Source organism: Salvelinus namaycush, chromosome 8 (assembly GCF_016432855.1).
Source record: "Salvelinus namaycush isolate Seneca chromosome 8, SaNama_1.0, whole genome shotgun sequence".
In the NCBI taxonomy this organism is placed as follows: domain Eukaryota; kingdom Metazoa; phylum Chordata; class Actinopteri; order Salmoniformes; family Salmonidae; genus Salvelinus; species Salvelinus namaycush.
In genome coordinates this window covers 18,706,091-18,731,849 of record NC_052314.1, presented here as the reverse complement: position 1 = coordinate 18,731,849, position 25,759 = coordinate 18,706,091, and the positions used below count along the sequence as shown (strand labels likewise).

Genomic DNA, 25,759 nt, shown 5'->3' with positions numbered 1-25,759 from the left:
GCATTGTTTGTCAGACCAGGAGACATCCCGAAAATTGGTCTTCTCACAAAAACGTCTGTAGCGTCTTCTCGGTTTGGCCTACTAACTATTATGACCACTCCTTTGAAAGCCGAGACTCTCACAAACACGATAGGGCAGACGATTCAGAACAAACTTCCTTTCGATTTTTTGGGGGGGGGGGCTATCTGTTCCATGTAGTGAATCTGTTAGTCAATGTGTTTCTATTGGCTAATAGCAATGCCAGATTGAATATTTCATCCAATAATTGTATATTTTTTGATACCTTAAGGGGTCTTAAAATTCAAAATCAAATAGCTTAATGATTCATCTTAAAACAATTCCATATGTTGGCCCCCTCACCCGGCTTAGACTAGGGTTAATGGCATTGATTAATGAAACATAAAAAATTATCCATGCACAAGACAGCCTTCTAAGAAAAATGCATATGTTCTTTTACCTCCTTCACTGACTAAAATTACATTTGTCTCTTTACCCCTCAGTGCCAGGTGAATGGAGACACTGGTGCTCCTGAGGATGAGTTGACGCCAGAGGCCGTAGAGCTGTGCCGAAAGCTGGGCAGCAATGCCACGCGAGTCTCAGAGATTGCCGGCGGACGTGACCGGGTCATTCATGCTGCTATCCAGGAGGGCATCAACCGCGTGAACGAGAACGCCACCTCCAACGCCCAGCGCATCCAGAAGTGGATCATCCTAGACCAGGACTTCTCCATCACTGGGGGAGAGCTGGGTGAGGGGAGGGGAGGGGGAGGGGGGAGGGGGGGGCCAGTGTGCATGTTGGTTTAGTGCCATGTTCTTAACTGCAATATGTTGTTTTTCCAGGTCATTATAAAGGCTGGACTCTAGTTTCCATGATGTATATGGCCAATTTCAATAGAATAGTTTTTGTTGCCCTTTTCTCAGTCTATTGCAGACCATGTCATCACTGTAGTTTTCCCCACCTATCCAGTGGTTGGTGTCAATGAGCATAACAGCAGGATATACACTGAGTGTACAAAACATTAGGAATGCCTGCTCTTTCCATGAAAGACTGACCAGGTTAAGGCTATGATCCCTTATTGATGTAACTTGTTAAATCCCCCTTCAATCAGTGCAGACGAAGGGGAGGTGTCAGGTTAAAGAAAGATTAAGCCTTGACATGGATTGTGTGAATGGGCAAGACAACATTTTTAAGTGCCTTTGAAAGGGGTATGGTAGTAGGTGCCAGGCACACCGGTTTGTGTGTGTAACGTTGCTTGGTTTTTCCACGCTCAAGTTTCACTGTGTGTATCAAGGATGGTCCACCACCCGAAGGACATCCAGACAACTTGATACAACTTTGGGAAGCATTGGAGTCAACATGAGCCACCATCCTTTTGGAATGCGTTCAACACCTTGTTACAGTCCATGCCCTGACGATTTGAGGCTGTTCTGAGGGCAAAAGGGGGGGGTGCAACTGAATATAAGGAAGGTGTTCCTAAGTTTTGTACACTCTGTGTATAGCTGACAGTCTCTTTTTCTCTCTCAGGCCCCACTATGAAGCTGAAGAGGCCAGTGGTCATGAAGATGTACAAAGAGCAAGTAGAGCATTTCTACAAAGAGGTGGTAACCCCAAGCACCCCTGACAACTCCCTTCCCCCCAAATAGGCCTGGGATAAAGGCTCTTGCAGAGCAATTCATAGAGCCGCAACAAAAGACCTGCAGCCAGAAGTCTCTCACACATACGACACACACACCACCTCATACAGACCACCACTCCCTTTGCAGTTCCCGTTTACTCCTGTGAAAATGTTTTGTTAGCTTCCTGCTTTGGTTATTGGGATTTGTTCACATTTGTGGGTGTTCTAAAGAAAAACTAAGGAAGAACATCCATGAGAAGGTGTTGTAAAGCTTTGATTTTTGAAGATGAGTTATTGATGAGCTTATTTCAACTTTATTTGTTTTGTGATGAACAATAATACATGATAGATGAAGTAGAGTTGTATATGATGAGGCATGGTTAATGTGCTTTGATACTTGAGACTAAATGGCATAGTATCCAACATTTCCATAGGAAATGGTAGTAGAATTTTGGGCTACGTTTTGAAAAAGCGTTACTCACAATTATTTATTTTTCTTTTGCCAAAGTCAATACTTACTTGGACCAAAGACACATTGGATGTGAAAATTATCCAGCTGAAAACTTCCATCTGTAGTTCTTCACATCCAGTGTTTGCTCGTCAAAAAAAGTTTTCCTATTTATTATTGTTGTATTGTTTTTGCTCTGTCTGCATTGGTCTGGTTTCAGAGTTTTGATGGAAGTATATCATTGTTGTAGCGCGGTCCAAAATCATATATGCAGTTGTGCAATAAGACAAGTCCAGGGATGGCCAATGACAAATGAAGTTGTAGATTTGGTTAAAGCCTTGTCGCCATAAGCAAATGGCTCAATGTTGAACTTCTGCACCTACCTTGTCCTACAGAGAGCATCCAAATTACTTTTTTCAATACGATGGAACCATATCATTCAAGCCATATTATTTTTTTGTATCCTATGTTATGACATTGTCATACTATCTGCGGAATTGCCTGGTCTTGTTGGAATGTTTAACGATTCTGTGTAAAAATGTTGTGACCATTGTTAAACACTGTAAATATATTTTGCCTACATTGCCTCATTCCTCTGGTCTTTATTTAAACCGTTTTATTACGTTGAATGTTTTTAAAAGAACTGTCTTCAGCTCATCGGTCTTGTCAAGCAGTGTGACATTCTTTATACTTGCGCCACTGAACTGGTCTATTACGGGAGAAACATGAAGTTACCTTAATCTAAAACAGAAGAGAATACAAGGGTACAGAGGAAATTTGATAGCGTTACCATTCATCCTGAAACCTTTTACATCCAATAATACCCAGGACTGGGGTTTGATCTTATTACACTGCACATACTCTCCCTAAACTTCATGTATATGAATATGCTGTGTGGAATGTCTCTGTAACCTACTGTACATGTCCGGGTCCTTGTATAAGTGTTTTTATTATTGTTGGTTTATTTGGGCCACATTGTCAGTACAAATGATTCTCCTTGTATATTGGAATAGGAAGAAATCTGATTCTGGCTTCCAGCACTTTTGACCATTTATATTTGAAATACTTTAATTTTTTTATTAAGTAATCTAATGCAATCCACAGATCCCTTTGTAAACTACTATTCCATTCTCTGTGGAAAGTGAATATGCCAAGGCCCTTGCAGTTTAAAGATGTTAGAAGGGCTTCCACATACAGCTGGTGACCCATAATGTTTCAGGAAGACCTGGAAATAAACTATAAGCTTACCAAGAAGACTGGCTTATAGTGTTTGTTGAATGAAGTTGTATATGGAATGAAAAATATTATTTTCAAAAGTGGAGGAAATGAAGGTGATGTATCTGTATTTTGTTATTTTCCCAACTGATGTCATAGCTTTCTGTTGAAGCTTGTACTGACATACACACTGAAGGTCTGGAGCTCCATACCACCAACAAAGTCCAATGCAATTGCAGTCAACTAAATTACACCTTTGAGTTGTTGACAGGCCTGTCACTTTTTTACAAGCAGAACAAGCAATCTCTTCAAATGCATACAAGACCATGAGAGTTCGACTGCCATCTAAAGACAGAATACCGGTTTTACCTGACCCTCAACACTTAAGAGTTTTGAAAGTGTTTCTAGTATCAGGTGGGGAAGAAAGTGTGTCACTGGGTGTCTAGAGTTGATGAGCAGTGCCATCTTTAAACTAGCAGCTGCTGAGGAAAGAAACCTTAATGTATGTGATCTAGCTGGAAAATAAAGGTCATTTATTCTGAAATATCGAGCAGTTTCATTCATTTCCTGTTGCAAAATCTTAAATTTGACGGAAGCTATTTTTCAGATTATTTTGAGATTAAAAGTGGCAACCTGGTATATTTCAAAGTAACTGCCCAGTGAAAATCTCAACTACTATCCAAAATATAGCTGCGGGAAACAATGAACGGGGTTCGTTGGATAACAAAGCAAGCATTATGTAGGAACTATCTTCCTTTATATGCAAACATTGTATTATGATTATTTAGGTTAGCAGTCACCCAGAGAGCTGAACAAACCTGGAGTGAATCTGACATGGTTCATGGGAAGATTATTTTTAGCATTAGTTACATGTAAAAATTGTTAATAGTTTCCTTGTTTTTTGAGATATCAAATTACGCAAGGCTCATTTTAGGGATATCCATGATTTCAAGTTGATGGACCACTGGAGTGGATTTATAGTGGTTTAAATAGACATGTAAAATCAGATTTTTGATTTATCAACTCTGCCATCTTTTGACCCATCCATTAGCTTTTCTCAAACTAAGTAAAGACATACCATGGACCTTTCATTTCATTCTTTGGTTCATGAGAAGTTTTCTAAAATGGAGGAAAATCTATCCTAACGGACCTTATGGGTCCTTGAGGCAAAAATGTTCAGCATGAGGAAAGACACCTACAAAGTTTAGTCTCTAGGCCACATGAGGCGGTTGATGAGCGTTTAAGTGAGACTGCTTATCACAGCACCACCTATAGCCTGATCAGTGCCATTCTTTTTGTGCCAAATAAATAAAAATTACCAATCTATGCTTGAATTATTTGACCATGTCAATGGGGGGGAACAAGCCTAATAATGTTTGTGGCCAAAGCAACCATTTTAGGAAAACACTTAAAACCCCACAAACTTCACAAAGACTGTTTAAAAAAAGACTTGCTATTTCCTCATAGAACATGTCAACAAATCAAATTCTAATTTGTCACATGCGCCGAATACAACAGGTGAAATGCTTACTTACAAGCCCTTAACCAATAATGCAGTTCAAGAAAAAGAGTTAAGTAAAAAATAATAACACGGCAATATACGGGTACTGGTACCGAGTCAATGTGCAGGGGTACAGGTTAGTCAAGGTAATTTGTACATGTAGGAAGGGGTAAAGTGACTGCATAGATAATAAACAATGAGTAGCAGCAGTGTAAAAACAAAGGGGGGGGTCAATGTAAATACTCCGAGTGGACTTTTTTATTTATTTATTTTTATTTATTTAATTTAATCCTATTTTCTCCCCAATTTTCGTGGTATCCAATCGCTAGTAATTACTATCTTGTCTCATCGCTACAACTCCCGTACGGGCTCGGGAGAGACGAAGGTCGAAAGCCATGCGTCCTCCGAAGCACAACCCAACCAAGCCGCACTGCTTCTTAACACAGCGCGCCTCCAACCCGGAAGCCAGCCGCACCAATGTGTCGGAGGAAACACCGTGTACCTGGCCCCCTTGGTTAGCGCGCACTGCGCCCGGCCCGCCACAGGAGTCGCTGGAGCGCGATGAGACAAGGATATCCCTACCGGCCAAACCCTCCCTAACCCGGACGACGCTATGCCAATTGTGCGTCGCCCCACGGACCTCCCGGTCGCGGCCGGCTGCGACAGAGCCTGGGCGCGAACCCAGAGACCCAGAGACTCCAGAGACACTGCGATGCAGTGCCCTAGACCACTGCGCCACCCGGGAGACTCCGAGTGGCCATTTAATTCATTGTTCGGCAGTCTCATGGCTTGGCGGTAGAAGCTGTTAAGGAGTTTTTTGGACCTAGACAACCACTGCACCATTGAGAGCATCCTGACCGGTTGCATCACCGCCTGGTATGGCAACTGCTCAGCATCCGACCGTAAAGGCGCTACATAGGGTAGTGTGTACAGTCCAGTACATAACTGGGGCCAAGCTTCCTGCCTTCCAGGACCTATATTCTAGGCGGTGTCAGAGGAAGGCCCAAAAAATGGTGTAACACTCCAGTCACCCAAGTCATAGACTGTTCTGTCTCTTACCGCACTGCAAGCAGTACTGGAGCACCAAGTCAAGGTCCAAAAGGCTCCTTAACAGCTTCTACCCCCAAGCCATAAGACTGCTGAACAATTAATCAAATGCCCACCTGGACTATTTAGATTGACACCCCTTCCCCCCCTTTGTTTTTACACCTCTGCTGATCGCTGTTTATTATCGATGCATAGTAACTTTACCCTATATACATGTAAAAATGACCTCGACTAACCTGTACCCCCACACATTGACTCGGTACCGGTACCCCCTGTATATAGCCTTGTTATTGTGTTACTTTTTATTTTTGACTTTAGTTTATTTAGTAAATATTTTCTTAACTCTATTTATTGAACTGCATTGTTGGTTAAGGGCTTGTAAGTCAGCATTTCACGGTAAGGTCTACACCTGTTCTATTCGGCGCATGTGACAAATAAAATTGGATTTGAATTGCACACTCCCTCAAAACTTGAGACATCTGTGGTATTGTGTTGTGTGACAAAACTGCACATTTTAGAGTGGCTTTTATTGTCCACAACACCAGGTAGACCCGTGTAATGATCATGCTTTTTGATATGCCACACCTGGCAGGTGAATGGATTATTTTAGCAAAGCAGGAATGCTCACTAACAGGGATGTAAACACATTTGTGCACAAAATTTGAGAGAAATAAGGTTTTTGTGCATATGATCATTTCTGGGATCTTGTTTCAGCTCATGAAACATGAGACCAACACTTTATATTTTTGTTCAATGTAGGTATTACAGACTGGGTCTGGGAGAGGTTTAAAATGTTAGTGCATAAATATATTTTTTGACATATACACCCACACCATTCCAACACAGCTTTTTAAAATAATGAATAACCATTTTCTGGAAGGAAAACTATTTCACTCATATTGTAAGTAATGATAGGTCATATAGACATCTGGAAACACTAGGCAGTTACTTTAAAAGGGATGAAAACATAACTTTATATTAATTGGAAAAAACAAACATGCTTTTAATTAACTGCAAAATAAAAAATACAAAAGCATCGTCATAGCACTTAGAAAACCATTTTATTTATAATGGTGCTTTCAAGGCAACTGGAACTCTGGGAAAAAAACGAGGTCAAATCATGTCGTCAGTGTTCTTCAGTTCGTAAAGTCAGAGCTCCAGAACAGTGGTTCCTAAAATGTGGGGCTTTAAACTTACTCTTGAAAGTTGTAATAGTAGAATGCACAAAAAACTATTTCGAAATTGGGGAGTGCATCGTCAGTTCCTCTTGTCATGTTAGTCATTGCATACCTTAGAGAGCGATTTATAACTTGTCAGAAATGTCCAGATCCACTAGCAGATATCAGCTAACATTTTTATTTATTTAGTTTTTTGTAGCCAATAGATTTTGTTGTAATTTTTTGGTCACTCAAGTATGACATGAAAAAACATTAGACATGGCAAAATGTATAGAAATGCATATAAATTCGCTTCAAAACAGCAACATTTTCTCTGTATCATTTACAGTCTTGGTGCCCATAGACGTGCACAGGGGGGTGAGGATGTAAAAAAAAAAAAAAAAATTGTGAACCCCTGCTCTTGAAAGAGTTTCCGACTTGGAATTCCAAGTTGGATGATCTTCAAAAACGCCAGAGCTATTTTTTCAGAGTTCTCAGTTGTCATGAACGCGCAGAAGTCGGAGATTTCCGAGTTCCCAGTTGTTTTGAATGTGGCATAAACCTTGTCAGCATAACCGTTTTAACTCTGCAGTGCCGGATTCACCACAATCTGTTTAACATGAAATAATCCCCATGTGACCTATATAATTCACCTCTTCAAATGGACTCCATCCAGAGTTCAGAAGTTCAAACACTGGTCATCTAAGAGCCACAACAACGACAGACAGTACTCAATGACTTTATTAATAATATATGATTTCAAAATAAAAAATAACATTAAAATAACATTTTTGTACTTAACACAACTTGCATTGTATGGCCACATGGTGGCATCGTATGCCAAGTTTAAAATACCAAATCGTGTTGTTCTGTCGTTCAGCCCATGGTAGCACTATCACCCCTTCCCGCCAGCAAACCCTGCCTTGATAAATAAAGCTTACACGTACCCTGTCACAAACTAGGTTTCCATCCAACTGTCGACAGATTTTCATGCGAATATTCTAAAATCCGCATTAAAAACAATATGTTCATTTTCCCACCAGAGATGCGTTAAAATCAAATTGACTAGTTGCAAATAAAAGGCTGTGCATGATGACGTGGTGCACATTCAAATAAATACATGTTGCGGTTAAATTCCCATGTACCGAATAAAAAAATACTATTAAAAGTTTCCATCGCATTTTGAACTCTACTGGTGGTTCTAACAAAGCATTTTGCGTTATATAGCGAGTGTGCCCAATCTGGTATTGACACCTGAGCTCCAGCCGACGGTTTCCCAAACTCGGTCTGTTGTGGCCCAGGACAAGCAAACGTGTTACTACTCGTCAACTAATCATCAAGTCCTTGACAAATTGAATCAGGTGTTTTTGTCCGGGGCTACAATAAAAGTGTGTGACGTTGGGGGTACTGGAGGACCGGAGTTGGGAAACACTGGCCTAAGATTATAATTATTCATTTAATCTGTAATTTAATAAACGGCATGCTTTCCCGACTAATCGTAGAGGGAGAACCACACGTCATCGCGTGACTCCAGATGTATTTATCAATATTTGCGCATAAATGAGTTTCCAGATACATTTCGTTCATAATTCATTTTACCTACACACAAATATCCCACCTTGTCCAGCGTTTTTTGTTTTGTCGACATTTGTCAAGTTTACCGAAAAAGGTTCTGTCTCCATTAGAACGGTCATGATATTTTTTTATCCGACATGTACTTTACTCGCATAAAAATGTTGGATGGAAACCTGGTTAGAGACACGTATAATAACCACTGATACAGAAAACGGCCCTCTGCCCATGCCACCTTAGATTCCTAAGGAACAGTCACCATTCGTTGCTTTTTTTGTATTTTTTTCCTGTTAAAATCCAGAGTAGATGGTCTACCTTTGCTTTTCATACATTTAAATATATATATAGACTATATAATATAATTTGAATTGGCATGGTATCTTTTCCTATGGTGTTCTTATTTAAGAGATTAAGGGATCGAAATTGGATTTTAAAAATACAGAGAAATATTGAACGGGGGGGTGACAGTTTATGCCCGGGCTTCGTAACCATACCTCATAGAGTACGGACAAATAGAACGCTGCCTCACTTTGAGTTAAAAACACTCAAATTATAATAGGACATACACATAAAAATACTTATTCTCACTGAAAAGTCCACCTTTTCCTGCTTGATATAATTATACTGGATGATATCGACATGATTAGCTCATACATCAAACATATTCCCAACACCTGTTCCATGGTGTTCAACTGCAACAACTATGATACACAATACAACATTTAGGGAAGTTTTCCTTGACGCAACACTATAATTAACAGAACTGACAGCATGTTTCTGTATGTATAATGACAAAACATGCCAATACAAATAAAAACAATTAAATAAGAATTTTAAAAAACGTTGGCAAAAAATCTATTTGTATTGCATGTAAATATTGTATAAAATTCTTAAAAATACAGTTTAGATAATTACTTAAGTACTTAAGTCACCACAGCCAAAAGTGCAGAGGTACATAAATAAAAGATTGACTGTTCGTAGATGGTAGATGGGGTTCTCTCTGGGAGAGCTGCACAGAGCTCCCTGCCACTGACCCCTTCAGCAGCCCTTCCCCACCCCCCCACACCCTTCACCTTCATGCCCCAACTCCATGACAAGGGAAAAACTGAGCGCCCCCGGTCAAGGGGTAGAGTTCATGAACTAGGACTTGGGAGTTAAAAGTTCACACACACAAGAGGACAGCAACGTTCTCTTTTTCCACTCGCTTGACACACACAATCTATCACACTCACAGATGCAAATTCATCTTAAAAATCACTTGCGGGGACTTGTGTTGACATAGGCACACCCAGACAAACAAAAGGGTGGTGGACAGAGCAGAGTGGATGCTGAGAGGAACATAAGGCGGTTGTTGTTTCACTCTAGAACAGAACCACACATTCAGAGTCCTCAACACCACAGCACCCTCACAGAGGAGAAGGGCCAGAGAGGTGAGTGTGCACTTTGCAGAGGCAGGCAACAGAACGGACATAACTATTAAAGCTATTAGCATTAGAATAAATACAACTGTTCACGAGGTGAAACAGAAAGAAAAGTGAGGGGGGAATGAAGCAGGGAGGGGATCACCCAAAGAGAGGAGAAGAGACAGCCCATTAGTCTGAGTGTGAAACCACAGTGGATGTGAAGGCTAGAGGGGCCACAGTAAGAGGAACATGTCTAGCAGATTTGACTGAGTGATAGGCCTGGTCTGGCACTGTCCCTTTCCATAATGATATGCCTGGTCTGGCACGGTCCCTTCCCATAGAAAACTACACCTCAGACAACAGAACATGAGCTATACAACCATTCATATTACGATCTGGAAAGAAAAGGCAATAATTTGAAGACGCCTGAACTTCCCTAAAGGACCACTGCTAATGCAGTGTCTTAGGATTTCTGGAAGGCTTATGTTCCTTATAACAGCAGAGATAGATCCCTGGAAGAAGCTTCAAATCTGCAGACAAACCGCACGAGGAGCATCAACTGATTTCAAGAGAGGGCACTGTTAAGATAAAACTGGAGTTTCAGGCTTCCCAATTAACATTTAGTCAAAGGAAGGACTTTGCTGTTTAACCAGTGTCAGTGGACAGACATAAAAGGCACTAAGAGGATAGTAGGTTTGTTGCTAGCCCTAGAAAATGAACAGGAATACATTCATAGCTCACAGGTATCTGAACCGCAATCCCAGAAATACTCCAAACGTATCAGTACAAAAATTAAATGTAAAAAAGCGTGGCCCCTTTTTTTTCTTGGATCTGGGAGACTATGGCTACTTGTCACAGCTTTTTACCCCCAACCACTAAAAAGGCAATTCAGAAGTGATCTTTTCCCCAGAAGTTGAGCCCTTTCATGCACATCAAGATAGAAGAGGGGAGGGGGTGTCGCGGTTCAGCTTTCAAAGAGGGAGTGAAGGGAAACTGAACAGACAAGAGATGAACCCCATCTAAAACACACTACCACCAACAGGCACGTACACAACTTAGTACCTGCATATGTGAAGACACTCTGGAATGGGACCCAAATGCCTCTCACAGTGTGTGTGTGTGTGTTTAAGGGCTGTTGCTTGTGCTCAAGCTTAAAGAGTCACTAACCAAAGATATCATCCCCCTAAAGCCTCTGAAATGCACGCCCAGACACACACGCTCGCCCAGACACACACGCTCGCCCAGACACACACGCTCGCCCAGACACACACTCTCACCCAGACACACACTCTCACCCAGACACACACTCTCACCCAGACACACACTCTCACCCAGACACACACTCTCACCCAGACACACACTCTCACCCAGACACACACTCTCACCCAGACACACACTCTCACCCAGACAGGAAAATTCCTACAGAGATATGAACTCCAGCTGAGAGGGGGGAGAGGGGAGGAGTGTTGTGTCGACTAAGGGAGTGTGAGTGGGGAGGGAGGAGATAGAGGGGGGAAGTATTGGGTTTGCAAAGGCTAGATGTGAGGGGGGAGGGCAGGAGGGAGAGTAGAATGGTCGCATTCCACAATTCTGCACACAGGCTGCTGTGCTGTTCTCGACAAGAAACATATATAATACGTCTCCTGCCAGACCCAGTCCAGACAGGCCAGCTCCTAGTCCTGTCCTCCAGTCCAGTCCAGGGTAGAGGGACAGTGGCATAGCTGCTCTCTCTTACTCTGACCTCCTCTCTCCTCCCCTCACCCTGTTCCTCTGTTCTTCTCCAGCGACAAGTGAAAGTGTGTGTTCTGTTGTTGTTCTGTGGTTTAGCTCTGTCTGGTGTGTGTTTGTAGCTTCTGTTACTACTCCCCCCCAGTGGGGGTCCAGGGACTGCGCTACGGGCTTGCTGTCACGTGGCTGTGTCCTCCAGGTAACTCTGTAGTTTGCGGACGGTCGTCTCGTCCAGAGAGAACAGGTCAAAGTCAAAGGTGGTGTTGGTCACGTTGAAGTGGCCCGTCTCCTCGATAAGATTCACTATCTAAGGAGAGGAGAGGACTTAGATGACTACAATATCACATTGATGATAACACAATAGCGTGGCCTGATAGTGTGATGGAAAAGTATGTTTTGTAACATGCATACACCTGACCACACACACGGCCAGTCATTGGTCCATACCTGCTGTAGGACGTTGCGCTCCCTCAGAGCCATCAGTCTGCGGTGGAGATCCACCAGCTCCTCTGTGTAGGCCTGGAGAACAGGAAGAGAAGGCAGTTTGTGGAGCACTCCTTGAGTCTACTATTAGGTATATGATTACTGATTAACCAGTGTTTTCTACTGCAGTTTTACACCAGGAATGCGTGGAGTGGTGAGCTGGTAGTGATATATCTATAATAGTGGTGATAGAGCAGTATTGTAGAATTTGAACACTGCACTGGTAATATAACCACTTAAAACAGATGTTTGAACACAAAAATAAGAAACAAAGGTAATGTAAACTGTGATTATTTACCCTTCCTACCTTCTCGTATCCTTTCTTCAGCACCTTCTCTGGGCGGCTACAGATGTCTGGGCTCTTCCTGGCCAAGACCTGCTCAGAGAGAGACAGAACACAGAGACAGAGAGATGGAGGAAAGAGTGGAAAGCTGATAAACAGAGATCAGAATGGGAAGGATGGTGCTTTAGGAGAGCAAAAATGAACACACACCACCAGTCTCCTGTTGTGGTGCTAGGAATACAACACACTGCTTAGCCATCAATGATAACTACTGGTAATAACCCAAACGTCAACAACGTACATGTGCAGAGGTTCTCTCAAATTCTTCATTCAAAGACTCAATCATGGACACTCTTACTGACAGTTGTGGCTGCTTTGTGTGATGTATTGTTGTCTCTACCTTCTTGACCTTTGTGCTGTTGTCTGTGCCCAATAATGTTTGTACCATGTTTTGTGCTGCTACCATGTTGTGCTGCTGCCATGTTGCGGTCATGTTGTATTGCTACCATGCCGTTTTGACATGTGTTACTGCCATGCTGTTGTCTTAGGTCTCTTTATGTAGTGTTGTGTCTCTTCTTATGTGTGTTCTGTTCAAAATGTTTATTTAATTTATTAAAATGTTTAATCCCAGCCCTCGTCCCCGCAGGAGGCCTTTTGCCTTTAGGTAGGCCATCATTGTGAATAAGAATTTGTTCTTAACTGACTTGCTTAGTTAAATAAAGGTTAAATAAATAAGTAAATATATATTAGCTCAGCAAAAAAAGAAACGTCCCCTTTTCAGGACCCTGTCGTTCAAAGATAACTCGTAAAAATCCCAAAATCTTCATTGTAAAGGGTTTAAACACTGTTTCCCATGCTTGTTCAATGAACCATAAACAATTAATGAACATGCACCTGTGGAACGGTCGTTAAGACACTAACAGCTTACAGACAGTAGGCAATTAAGGTCACAGTTATGAAAACTTAGGACACTAAAGAGGCCTTTCTACTGACTCTGAAAAACACCAAAAGAAAGATGCCCAGGGTCCCTGCTCATCTGCGTGAACGTGCCTTAGGCATGCTGCAAGGAGGCATGAGGACTGCAGATGTGGCCAGGGCAATAAATTGCCATGTCCGTACTGTGAGGCGCCTAAGACAGAGCTACAGGGAGACAGGACGGACAGCTGATCGTCCTCGCAGTGGCAGACCACGTGTAACAACACCTGCCCAGGATTGGTACATCTGAACATCACACCTGCGGGACAGGTCCAGGATGGCAACAACAACTGCCCGAGTTACACCAGGAACGCACAATCCCTCCATCAGTGCTCAGACTGTCCGCAATAGGCTGAGAGAGGCTGAGGGCTTGTAGGCCTGTTGTAAGGCAGGTCCTCACCAGACATCACCGGCAACAACATCGCCTATGGGCACAAACCCACCGTTGCTGGACCAGACAGGACTGGCAAAAAGTGCTCTTCACTGACGAGTCACGGTTTTGTCTCACCAGGGGTGATGGTCGAATTCACGTTTATCTTCAAAGGAATGAGCATTACACCGAAGCCTGGAGCGGGATCGATTTGGAGGTAGAGGGTCCTTCATGGTCTGGGGCGGTGTGTCACAGCATCATCGGACTGAGCTTGTTGTCATTGCCGGCAATTTCAACACTATGCGTTACAGCGAAGACATCCTCCTCCCTCATCTGGTACCTTACCTGCAGGCTCATCCTAACATGACCCTCCAGCATGACAATGCCACCAGCCATACTGTTCTGTTAGTGATTTCCTGCAAGACAGGAATGTCAGTGTTCTGCCATGGCCAGCGAAGAGCCCGGATCTCAATCCCATTGAGCACATCTGGTACCTGTTGGATCGGAGGGTGAGGGCCAGGGCCATTCCCCCCAGAAATGACCAGGAACTTGCAGGTGCCTTGTTGGAAGAGGGGGGTAACATCTCACAGCAAGAACTGGCAAATCTGGTGCAGTCCATGAGGAGGAGATGCACTGCAGTAATTAATGCAGCTGGTGGCCACACCAGATACTGACTGTTACTTTTGATTTTGACCCCCCCTTTGTTTAGGGACACATTATTCCATGTCTGTTAGTCACATGTCTGTGGAACTTGTTCAGTTTATGACTCAGTTGTTGAATCTTGTTATGTTCATACAAATATTTACTAGTTAAGTTTGCTGAAAATAAACACAGTTGACAGTGGGAGGACATTTCTTTTTTTGCTGAGTTTATATATATATTTTTAAATACCAGTTTGAAGGAGAAATTATATATTTGAAGGTGCTACACATAGAACTTATAACTGAATTTCTACATTGTAACTTCTGACAATGTCCATATTATAGCTGGCGCTAATAGTGGAATGATAGTGTTTCACATTATTACTTACCCGCCAGTGTGGTGATTGGCTGTGAAATTTGCCTATTAATTTCTCCCGCCGGAGCGGCGTCCACTATTAGTGGCAGATATATTATGGATGTTTTCTGAAATTACAACGCAAAATTTTTCTAAAATCCAATTTGTAACGTTAGCACCTTTAATGGGGATTTTGTCAAAGGAGAAACAATAGAATTAGAAATCTGGAGCGACAATGGAGACGGAGAGAACAGTCCAGTCCTGGGAGAGATTAGAGGAGCCGTGCTTTACCTCCTTACTGGGGGAGCCGTGCTTTACCTCCTTACTGGGGGAGCCGTGCTTTACCTCCTTACTGGGGGAGCCGTGCTTTACCTCCTTACTGGGGGAGCCGTGCTTTACCTCCTTACTGGGGGAGCCGTGCTTTACCTCCTTACTGGGGGAGCCGTGCTTTACCCCGTTTTTGGAGGAGCTGTGTTTTACCTTGTTATTGGAGGAGCTGTGTTTTACCTTGTTATTGGAGGAGCTGTGTTTTACCTTGTTATTGGAGGAGCTGTGTTTTACCTTGTTATTGGAGGAGCTGTGTTTTACCTTGTTATTGGAGGAGCTGTGTTTTACCTTGTTATTGGAGGAGCTGTGTTTTACCTTGTTATTGGAGGAGCTGTGTTTTACCTTGTTATTGGAGGAGCTGTGTTTTACCTTGTTATTGGAGGAGCTGTGTTTTACCTTGTTATTGGAGGAGCTGTGTTTCTGTGGAGGTGGCACCGGGTCTCGACTGGGGCGGTGCGAGCCGTCACTGCTGTCACTCTCACTGTCCAGGCTCAGTCTGACAGGGAACAGAGGAAGAAAGCTCTCATTGTGCCCTATTTAGCACAGGGAGCCTGTGTATATAGGTGGTGGGTGGGCACACATTTTGCAAAAGGATTAAGAAGTACAATTGGTGTTTGCAGCTCAAATTATTAAAATCTTTAAAGTAACACCTATAAAGAACAGCTAACACGTACTTATTTGCTAGAGACATACGGACACACTGTTTCATAACGCCACAAACATTAACAGCCAAGCAATGCTAATTTCCTAAGGAGTAGACTAACTGGTGAAAATGACCTAACTACAGAAGCATCAGAGGTCTATGACACAGTAACGTAAAGAGTGAGAAATTGAGAGAGACTTACCGTGAGTCCCGGTTGGGCGGGTTGGTCTTGACAGGCGTCCCTTCCTCAGAGCTGCTGTCGTCATCTGACTCCTCTGACTGTAGGTCCTCCACCATAGAGCGCAGCGGGCCTAGAGTCCGTACACACCGTTAACAGAGAACATTTGCTAAATGCACATATTTGACGCAACACAACAATTAATTAAACATCTGAATAGCTCAGCCTAAAAGAGAGATATTAAAAAAATATTATAATAATTAGCGACAGTACCATTCCTACATTAAAGCACAAACCATGCCCCCCCTAAAGACAACCAATGTGTCAGAATGTCCTCTCCAGTGGATGTGTAAATCCCATGTTATCTGTCTAAAGAATGATAGGCTTACCTTGGCCTTGTTTCTGTCCAGGCTCAAAGTCAGATTCTGAGCTGGAATCAGAGCTGGAGCTTGAGTTAGAGGGACTGGAAGGGGCTGACTGCTCTGATTTGGATGAGGCTTCATCCTCAGAGTTGGAGTCGTCAGACTCAGGCAGCTTCTTGGGCTCCTTGACCTCCTGCGTGTCGGCCTTGCTGCCCTTGGGCCAACGACCCTTCTTCTTGGGGGGTTTCTTCTCTGGGTAGCCAGGGGCGGCTGTAGACGATGAGGAGACCCGGGGAGAGGCTCCGGTGAAGGGCCCTGCAGCTGTCCCTTTAGATCCCTCTGAGCTGCTCTTCTTCTGCTTCTTGGCACTGGGTTTAGGAGACTCCACAGTGGAGGGCCGCTTCCCGGGGCCTTTGGACTCCAGCGGGAGCCCTCCTCCTCCCCCACCGCCCCCTCCCCCCCCTCCTTTGGGGGACATGCCCTCCATCTTGGCCTCCTTCAGGGTAAGTTTGGGCTCTTTGAAGGCGGCCTTGGGAAGGACCTTGCCCTCATCTTTGACTTTGATCTCTGCTGGCTTCTTGGACGAGGAAGAGGAGGGCTCGCGGGCGCTCTTGCTGCTGCCCCCTCCTCCCCCGTCGCGGTCGCTGTCGCCCTTGGACCCCGCCTTGCTCTCAGAGTCTTTGCGGGGGCGTTCACGGTGCTCCTTGGTCAGCTTGTGGGGCTTGGGCCCTTTATTGCTGCCTCCACTGCCCTCTTTACTGGGCTCCTAAAGACAGGGACAAGTACACATGATATCAAACTCACATCCCTTTTCAATTAGGTGCTGGGCTGTAAATATATATAATAAAGGTAAGTATGGGCCATTCACGCAGGTGCTCCGCCACATATTTCTTGATTGTCAGCAAAGAAAGATCTGAGTGGGAGCATCATACTTGAGTAGATCCATCACTATGATAATCACTCTACTGTCAATGCACTTAGCCAAAGGCCCACTGAAGGACTAACATTGTATGTGAGCAGAGGAGAGCGAGGAGCATCCCCAATTTGACTGGAGCGCGGAGCAATATTCCCAAATGCTGGCACATCGGCCTTCCTGCCCGCTCTAATTTCACTCCAATAGAGCTCACTTCACGAGCTCAGGGCCTGCCCGGCCCAGCATGGATTTGTAGTCTACTTGTGTGATACTATAGACCCTTGCTTTAGCTACTGTCATGGAGTTCGCTAAAAATATTTTCATAAAGAAACTGATCAAACACACAAGTGCAAAATCAAGGTGGCCAAAAGCAAGAGAGGGAGTGCGGTGATGTAATGTCCACAACTAAAGAATCACTGTGGACTTCTGAAAAGACACATAACCCAAAAGCATGATGGTGTACTTAGTATGTGCACATGCTAAAAGAAAGGAACAAGGTGTGTCATTATGTGTGTCATTATAGCAAAGTATTTATAAACAAAAAATGTAATCTCTTAAAAGTTTCCTTTATTGTTGTTCTATTATCTACACAATATGCCATAATTGATTTTGGTGCAATTGGCCTGGCAACTTTCAATTAGCTTTCTGCTTTGATTGGGTTATTTTGCCTAAAAACCTTTAGGCCTACCTATAGAAAATAACAACTCTGCATCCCTGCCCAGCCTGGCCAAAAGGGTGTTTAGCATCCCCAGTGGCTTTGCAAGTGAGGAGAGTATATTCTTCGCTACTGGCCTGCTCTCCAGGCACCATCACATCAGCCTGAAACCACAGACTGTTTCAAAAAATTAATTTAAAAAAGGCACTGTAGACTGACCCTAATAAGGCATTTTTCATTTAATTTGTATTTAATTCTAAGTCACAGCCTATATGCGCAATTTATAGACTACAATGATTTAATACAGCTAAATGTTGTTTAAATGCTGAGTGCTTAATGTCCTTGACTCCTTACCTGCCTAGTGTGTCGCACTCGCAAATGCTTAACAATGTATTTCTTTGTAGGCTATAGCCTTGAGATAATTGAAATAATACAGCCTAAATAATACATTTCCATTCCTTCTCAGTCTCCCTGTCAGGCTCCTGACTTATTTAGAGTGTTTATACGCTGTTTAATATGGCATATAGCCTATTTGAAATGATCGCTTCTTACATTCACCATTTCATGTTAATTAAAATACTTTTCATTCAAATCATATGGTTTGGTTTCAATACTTCAAAACCAAATGGTAGGTCCAGGTAGTCACAAAAATAGATTGGTGTTGGTTAAACTGTGATTTTAATGAATGGAGCAAATTTGGAGCGGCAGTTTTTCTTCTGTGAGCGCGGAGCGGTTTTTAGCGGAGCGGTTGGAGAGGACGTGGATTTCCAACCGCTCAACTCCGATCACATACTAGGCACAACATGCATGCACATATCCATACGCAGAACACCGTCCATGTTGTACTACGATAATTCAACAGAGTGGTAAATGCTAAACCAGGAAAGGATGTTTGTAATCATGCAGGTTTATTTGGGATCAACTGTGACCTAGAGTAGGCATCGAAGTCCAGCTGAATTAATGAAAGAATCCCATTATATGATTAAAGGCTTGGGAAACAAAAAGACACAGGTTTGCCGTCCCTTATCTCAACTGTATTCTACTCTCCTATTCTCCCTACCCTCTGCTGTATTGACTGGTTGAGCAATCCTATACACATTCCTACGCCTTCTTTCTTATCAGTGTACTAGGCTAGGAAGTGCTGCTCACCTTTGATCCATGGGAGGTTTTGGTCTTCTTGGGGTCTGAGAAGGCAGACAGTGGGATGGTGGGGAGCATGGGGTAGTCTGGACTGGGCCTCGACACCGCCTCTGCCCCTTCTGGCACCACCATGACCTGAGAGACAAACAAATAGGGAGAAGAATGAGAACAAACACACCAGGGTTGGGGTCAATTCTGAATTGAGTTGCAATTTGCTCTTTAATTCCAATTCAATTCAACTGGCCACACCCCACAGAAAGCTGAATTTTATTTGAATTCAAAGGAAGTAGAATTGAATTCAAGGAAATTCAAATGGCTTGTTTATTCTACACATCACCATATAAATGTTTATTTTGACATGTTTGGTTATCAGTACCATGTAGTATAAGTTTGAAGAATAACATTTCATTTTTAAAACTCATTGTCCTAAAACAATTTTAAATAATTAAAGTGGTCTGAAAATATTTTAAGATCATGTTGTGGGTTGTCTATAAATCATTCATAATTCCCTTAATGTTTTTCAATATCAGAAAACATTTCCCAGAATGCATTAGATCAAACACTGCAGTACGGAAGGGAACAATCTAACATCTCATGACAAAAAAAATACAGTTTGACATCCTTGCGTTCTAATCAAACTAATATGTGAAATGGTATGTGTGTATTCTTTGCATTAATAAGTGGCATTTCCTTTTGATAAAATATTTGTCAAATGAATGAGACTTTCATGTTTTAGTTCAATTGGTTTGAATTAAATTCTACTTCCTTCAATTCAAATTCTGCTTTCTGTGGGGTGTGACCAATTCCAATTAAATTCCAATTCAACGTTTGAATTCAATTCAACCCTGAAACACGTCAACAACATTCCCTCTTGCCATTCCACTTCCCACATCCACCCTGTACCCCATCCACAGCTCACCCCTCCAGCCTTGACCAGCTTGCGTCTGAACTCCCGGGTGGGGTTGTTAAAGGTTAGCTTCTCACAGCGCAGGTGATTGACAGGAGGGTTCCCCTCCAGGTTCAGGAAGAGGTCATAGTTGAAGCACACCTTCTTGGGCTCCTCCTGTAAATAATAATGAACATATCTAATTAGCCCCGCCAAGCCCTTATCAGAATATTATCAGCTAACAGTAAGAATAAGCGATTCCACGACCAAGTCAATAAGAGGCATACCTGGAGTGCACACACTGATAAGAACTAACATTCCACAATGGGAGAGAACTTCAGCAAACAGTAGAACATTTTGGTAAACAAATGGATTCTTTCTGATCACCCGCCACTTTCAGAGCATGCCAGGAGTCATTGGGTTACAGATACAGGACACAGTAAAAACATTCACGGCAGATACACCGAAGGCCTTTTTAAAACAGGCGCTACAGTGACATGAAGAGGAGTTTCAGCCAGACAGACAGCTGACAAGACACCAGCCAGACCAGCAGCCAAAGGCCCACTACTAGCATGACCAGTGTCACCACACACAGCCCCAGTATCACTGACACCTAAACCTGGTGTCTACACACACACAAATACTGTCACATGACAGACTAGAAGCAGCACATGAACCATTGAGGAAATTAAAACAGACATTAAATTACCAACCAAATGACATGAATATTGACCAACGACCCACAGGAAAACACCCATCTTATACAGATTGTGGCGGTTAATATAAACAAGCCATTGTAGGAGAACTATATCCGATTTGATTTCAGGAGAAGGCCTAGAGCACCAGAGGAACTCTAATCCATAAGGAATCACATGTAACAGTGGCCCATATCCTGAGGGATAGATTGACACTGTTAACATAGTACCATTACAGAGGCTCTGACGGAGCTCTCACCTTGTTCTTGAAGTAGACCTCGATGGGCATGAGGAACCCAGCATAGCCCGACTCCTCCACTTTGTATGGTGGCTCCTTGCATACTGCAGAAACAACGACAGCACATCAACATACATTCAGGAGGATAACATCAATGGCCATTGCTAGACGGCTAATGGCGAACTAGTGCCAGCCTCCCATTGAGAGTCAGTCATTAAAACCTGAAGCTAAAAGCTTATGGGAGCAATAATGTGCAATAACCATAATAACTGTGGACAACGACCCAAAGCTTTGCAGTGACTTAATGAGACGAGATGTGCCTGGTCTGGAGAACACATCATGTTTATTTAAGTTCAGCACAAATTGACAAAATCTGACCGAGCAACATGCATGCTTGATGTTGTAGGCAACGCTGTGAAGGCCTTCTGTGTGTTTGCACTTCACGCTACCGTAGAATCCATTTTACAATATTGATTTAAACTGTTGTCATGGTGAATTCTAGGGATGTGTATCTTTCCCTTTCAAGACAATTTGATACATGGCCTCCGATACGTTTTAGTTTGAAACTAATCAGTGCAATTTGGTTTGATTAGAGAACGAATAGATGCACTAACAATTGTTGCATAAACACATTCATTTTCCATTCTAAATAAAAATCTGCTGCTGATGGAGCTCATGAGCTGGGCCTCTGAGCTGGATATGTTCGAGATTATTTCTGTATGTGTTAATGTCTATGGTGTATGTACTATGCAGGCACCTGAGCTGAGCCATAAGGCATCTACCACCCCACTACCATATTAGGGGGACAATGTAGCCTGTTTTTTGTCCCCCCCCACTTTGGTTCTGAAATCACCATCACCCACTAATTAACTAGTATTTTTTGCAGATGAAGTGTGACCTAGTAATGTATCAATATACTGTATATCGTTTACAAATTAGCAATGTCATATCCAATGAATATATAGCTAGCACAACTTTGGATTTCAGCCTCCATCTCAAAATCAAATGGGTTTGACCGTTTGGACTTTTTAACGGCGAGATCTTCTCTTCTGGCGTCAGCCATCCAGTGCACCTTGCAAAAGTGATTATTGTCCTCGTTATGAAATTATCAAATTTACCCTATATATATATTTATATATAGTCTATCTATAATTTACCCTATATGTATATTTAAAAATTACCATATACATGGATTGTTTAAAGCAAAACTACCAAAACTATTACTGAAGATGATCAAAATAAATGAGATTGTAAGCCAGGGTCAGCAGTTAGGCTATAGTCAGATGACAGTTGTCTCCGGGTAGCTTACTTTTATTCTGGTAAAACGTCATTTTCAACAGCGCATAGATGATAATAATAACCTAGCAAATTACATAGGTTGTCACTCAACTAATAAAGCGTAATATCACGCAAGTCATTTTATTATTTGAACACTGAAGGTGCCGCGCAGATGTGCAAGATCAGGAACAGGCCGCCTACCTCGCATTGGTCAGCGTGCAAAGCTGTTCACAGCGCACAGTTTGACTAGGCTACTGATATTGACTGGGGTTGTTTGGAATCCAAAATGACTTGTAGATCAATGACTGTCAACACAGTTGCATGCAGTTCCACCCTGAAGGAGTGGACGCATCAGTTGTCAGAAAAGATTAGGTATTTTCGGAAGGTAGAAAGAATGTAACGAGAAAAAAAAGAGAGAAATAAAGTGTGAACTGGTGATTCATAATGTTTTAATCAATTTTCTGACCTATGCATGCTACATTTGGATCGGTTCTGGGTCCATGGACCGATGCACTTGTATCTTAAACATTTGAATCGGGGACCAAAGTGCATCAGTGAATTGTTACATCCATAGTGAATCCCCTCTCCCCTCCCCAGACAAAAACAAACAAAGTAATCACAGAACCAGTTTCAGCCAGGTACGTGTGTGTGTGTGCGCATGAGCAAGTGCTGCTGTTGCGAGGGTGTTTTGTTTGACCCACCTCTCTTGGGTTTGGGGAAGCTCTCGTGCAGCCTGAAGACGACCTTCTCCACAAAGTGTTGTATGTCCCCTGTCTCAGGCCCTCGCACAAACACCATCCAGTCATGGGTGAAGCCCTCTGAGGTCACCTTCTTCCTCAGCTGGGCTCGATGTCCTAGCTCCAGCTTCACCTGCACTGTGCACTGCAGACACAAGGTCAGACATACAAAACAACTATTAGCATCTGAAATTGATCACTCATCGCAAGTTAGTAGCTTAGATAGGAAACAGTTTAGTTTATGGAAATGAAAATTATTTGATACTACAATTGAGAAAACAAAGTTGGTTTTTATGAGATGGTCACATCAGAAACTACAGACTGTGATTCGTTACCGAGAACAATGATAGTAGTTGAACGGACATCCAAATGACATGCTGCAGCGATCGGGACAGCTACTAAAGAGGGATTGGGAAGAGAGAGGGACGAGGGGACAGAAAAGTCACTTTATGTCCTGGCCTGAAGAATGTGGGGATTTGGCACCTTCTCTCCACAGTGCTTGTGTGCTGTGATTGAGTGGAGCGATTAGGGGACAGGATTGAGATGAGCTGTTCTGGGCTGGGACTCTGAGCCCCCCCCCCCCCCGGCGTCTCACCCAGCCATTCCGTGGCGGTAATGCCCTTAAACTCCAGTCGCTACCACACCCTGGGTCAGTGCAGCAGCCATTGAGCCCCTCCATCAACCAACCAGCTCCCCAGGATCACTGGCATCACCAAAACCAGCTCAGAGATGCCCAACCATTCATACACCGAGATCATCACAAACAAAATAGGTCAGAGATGGTTGGCTGGAGGAAAAAGACAAGAGCACCGTCTATCCTGATGCTCATGCGATAAAGATTCTTGATTCATTTGAAACATTTATGGAAACAGTATGACGTTCAGTAACTTCCTTTGGTTCACTTCCCTGCCACAACAGAGAGATAACAAAATACACTGAGCCGCCATTATTGTTGCAAGTGACCCTCCCCCTGATCTAAAATGGATATTCTGAAGGGAAATGCCCTACTTGGCAGACAAGCAGACTCTCACAACAATGAACCCCCACGTGCCATGAAAATAACACCCCTCATAACCAAGTTAATCTCCACTAGGGGAAAAATCATATGAAAGACTCCTTTGATGAAGCACACAGAAGTAAAAATTGGCAAATGTTGCTGCGCTCCCTCTGAAAATAACCTGCTTCTCCGCTGCTCGAAGACAGCAGACTACTCTATCAACAGACCACAACAGGACACACCTGCAGCACTTTGAGCTCTGTACAGGTGGGCAGGCCCACCAGACACCACAGCCCTTACAGAGCTCACACTCAGTCTACTCCAACTATAAAACATGTCACTATCCCACCATTTATCTGATATGACCCTGTACATCTCTGGTGCATTATTGTGAATTTAATTGTGATTTCATATGGCACAAATTGTACAACTAGAGTACAGACTAGACGTCATGATGCACAACAAGGCACATTAGCATTCCTTATCACATTTCCAGAAATAAGGCATGTAGCCAGTGGGCAATTTAGCAAAATACAAATTTGTGATGGTCTAGATTTCACACACGATTATTTATTAAATTATTTCATTATTTCAGACAAAAGTCTACATACCATACAAACAAACCTTGAAATGTACAAATATACAATTCCTATGTTAGGTGTTTCATGGCTGTTGATGGTGTACAGTAATATATAGTTTTCCACTTTGAGTAATCACGGTAAACCGGCTAAAACGATTAGTCCTTCCTTGTCGTCACAGAATTCCACTGTTAGCATGCTTCAAAGGGGTAACACCAGACAGTGACATGTTCCCACAGGTGGATTCCATGAGTCAATTTGATATGGAAATAAGAGTTTGCATTATCATGATGAGCATGAAAACTCCTACCTAGCTTGAGTAACAGCGGGTCAGAGTTATCGACATGATATTTCGAAAAATAAGATGGCCTACTAATGTCTATCTATGGAAGTCAATGTGGACATGCATGGACGTTCTTCCATAAGTTTTCCCCCAACCAACCAGTGTCCAGCTAGCTGTTATACAATTTGTATCTCTAGGATTTTCAAATATCTTCATTAGTGCACAATCTATGCCTTTAAACTGGTGATGTAATTCCCGCTTTTCAATTCCAATTCGTCGCCGCTAGATACACACCCCTCCTTCCCTCCCCTCCACCCAGACCTGGAAAGAGCAATCCTTTCCACCGGCGTCTTGTAGCAGCTATTTACGTAGCTAGCGAAGGGCCGAGAACCCTAGCAGGTAGTAGCTCGTGTAAATTAGGTTATGAGCTGGGTAAGGAGTAAGTTATACATCTTACTTTCTCAATATATACGTCCATAACACAAAAGTAGGCAAGAAATCCCTTTGTGTGCCTGTCTGATTATGTGGCTAGCTAGCAATGCTGAGTTAAGCTAACGTTAGCCAGCTCGCTATGTCAAATACCGATGTATGCGATTGAGTGTGTGGCTAGCTAGCACAGCTCGTGAGCCAACTATGAGTTCGATTAGCAGGATTTTTTCGAGCACCAGGCATTCATTCCTGTCCCGGGCACAGCCTTCTAGTATTTTTTCGTTAAAAGTTCAGGATTCACGAGGGGACACAAAAGTCACTTTACCTGATTCTCCATGATTCTGTGGCTTCAGTGATTCTTCTAACGTTATTTATTTACAGCGGCGTTTCGCGAGGTTATTCCCTGCTCCTCATTGTGTGTCAATTTCAGCCTAAACCGGAAGTCATACAGCACCCCTCCCCTTCCAGACGGCTACTGGCACGCAACCAAAACAGAAAGCTTTCTCATCCAATCAGGTAGGCAAAATATTAAGCCATTTGTATTGCACCAACCGTAGTACTTCAGAGGGGGGACTTCTCACATCGACAAATACAATTCAAGTATTTTACGTACCGTCTACGAGTGGG

The 25,759-nt window shown here is 42.9% G+C and overlaps 2 protein-coding genes across 5 annotated transcripts in view; one reads left to right on the top strand and one right to left on the bottom strand.

Annotated features, from left to right (window-relative positions):
• The window catches only part of LOC120052476 (long-chain-fatty-acid--CoA ligase ACSBG2-like), a 48,917-nt gene extending 46,264 nt beyond the window's left edge, over positions 1–2,653 (top strand). For both annotated transcript variants that reach the window (XM_038999410.1, XM_038999409.1), the window contains exons 14-15: positions 501–747; positions 1,525–2,653. In XM_038999410.1, the coding sequence (XP_038855338.1) occupies positions 501–747; positions 1,525–1,643 (366 nt within the window). In that variant the 3' untranslated portion in view covers positions 1,644–2,653. The remainder of the gene's footprint in view (positions 1–500; positions 748–1,524) is intronic.
• Positions 2,654–11,284: 8,631 nt separating this feature from the next.
• On the bottom strand, positions 11,285–25,557 carry LOC120052478 (protein ENL-like). Of its 3 annotated transcripts, none has more exons than XM_038999412.1 (11): positions 25,458–25,557; positions 22,810–22,990; positions 20,852–20,934; positions 19,931–20,074; positions 19,021–19,146; positions 16,331–17,069; positions 15,966–16,074; positions 15,274–15,616; positions 12,477–12,545; positions 12,134–12,205; positions 11,285–11,993 (listed from the first exon to the last, which is right to left on the bottom strand). In XM_038999412.1, the coding sequence occupies exons 1-11, from the start codon at positions 25,467–25,469 to the stop codon at positions 11,865–11,867; spliced, it is 2,007 nt and encodes a 668-aa protein (XP_038855340.1). In that variant the 5' UTR covers positions 25,470–25,557; the 3' UTR covers positions 11,285–11,864. The 3 variants fall into 3 exon arrangements, with proteins under 3 accessions (XP_038855340.1, XP_038855341.1, XP_038855342.1); XM_038999413.1 differs by having other exon boundaries at positions 12,468–12,545; positions 15,517–15,616; XM_038999414.1 differs by having other exon boundaries at positions 15,517–15,616.
• Positions 25,558–25,759: the final 202 nt, after the last annotated feature.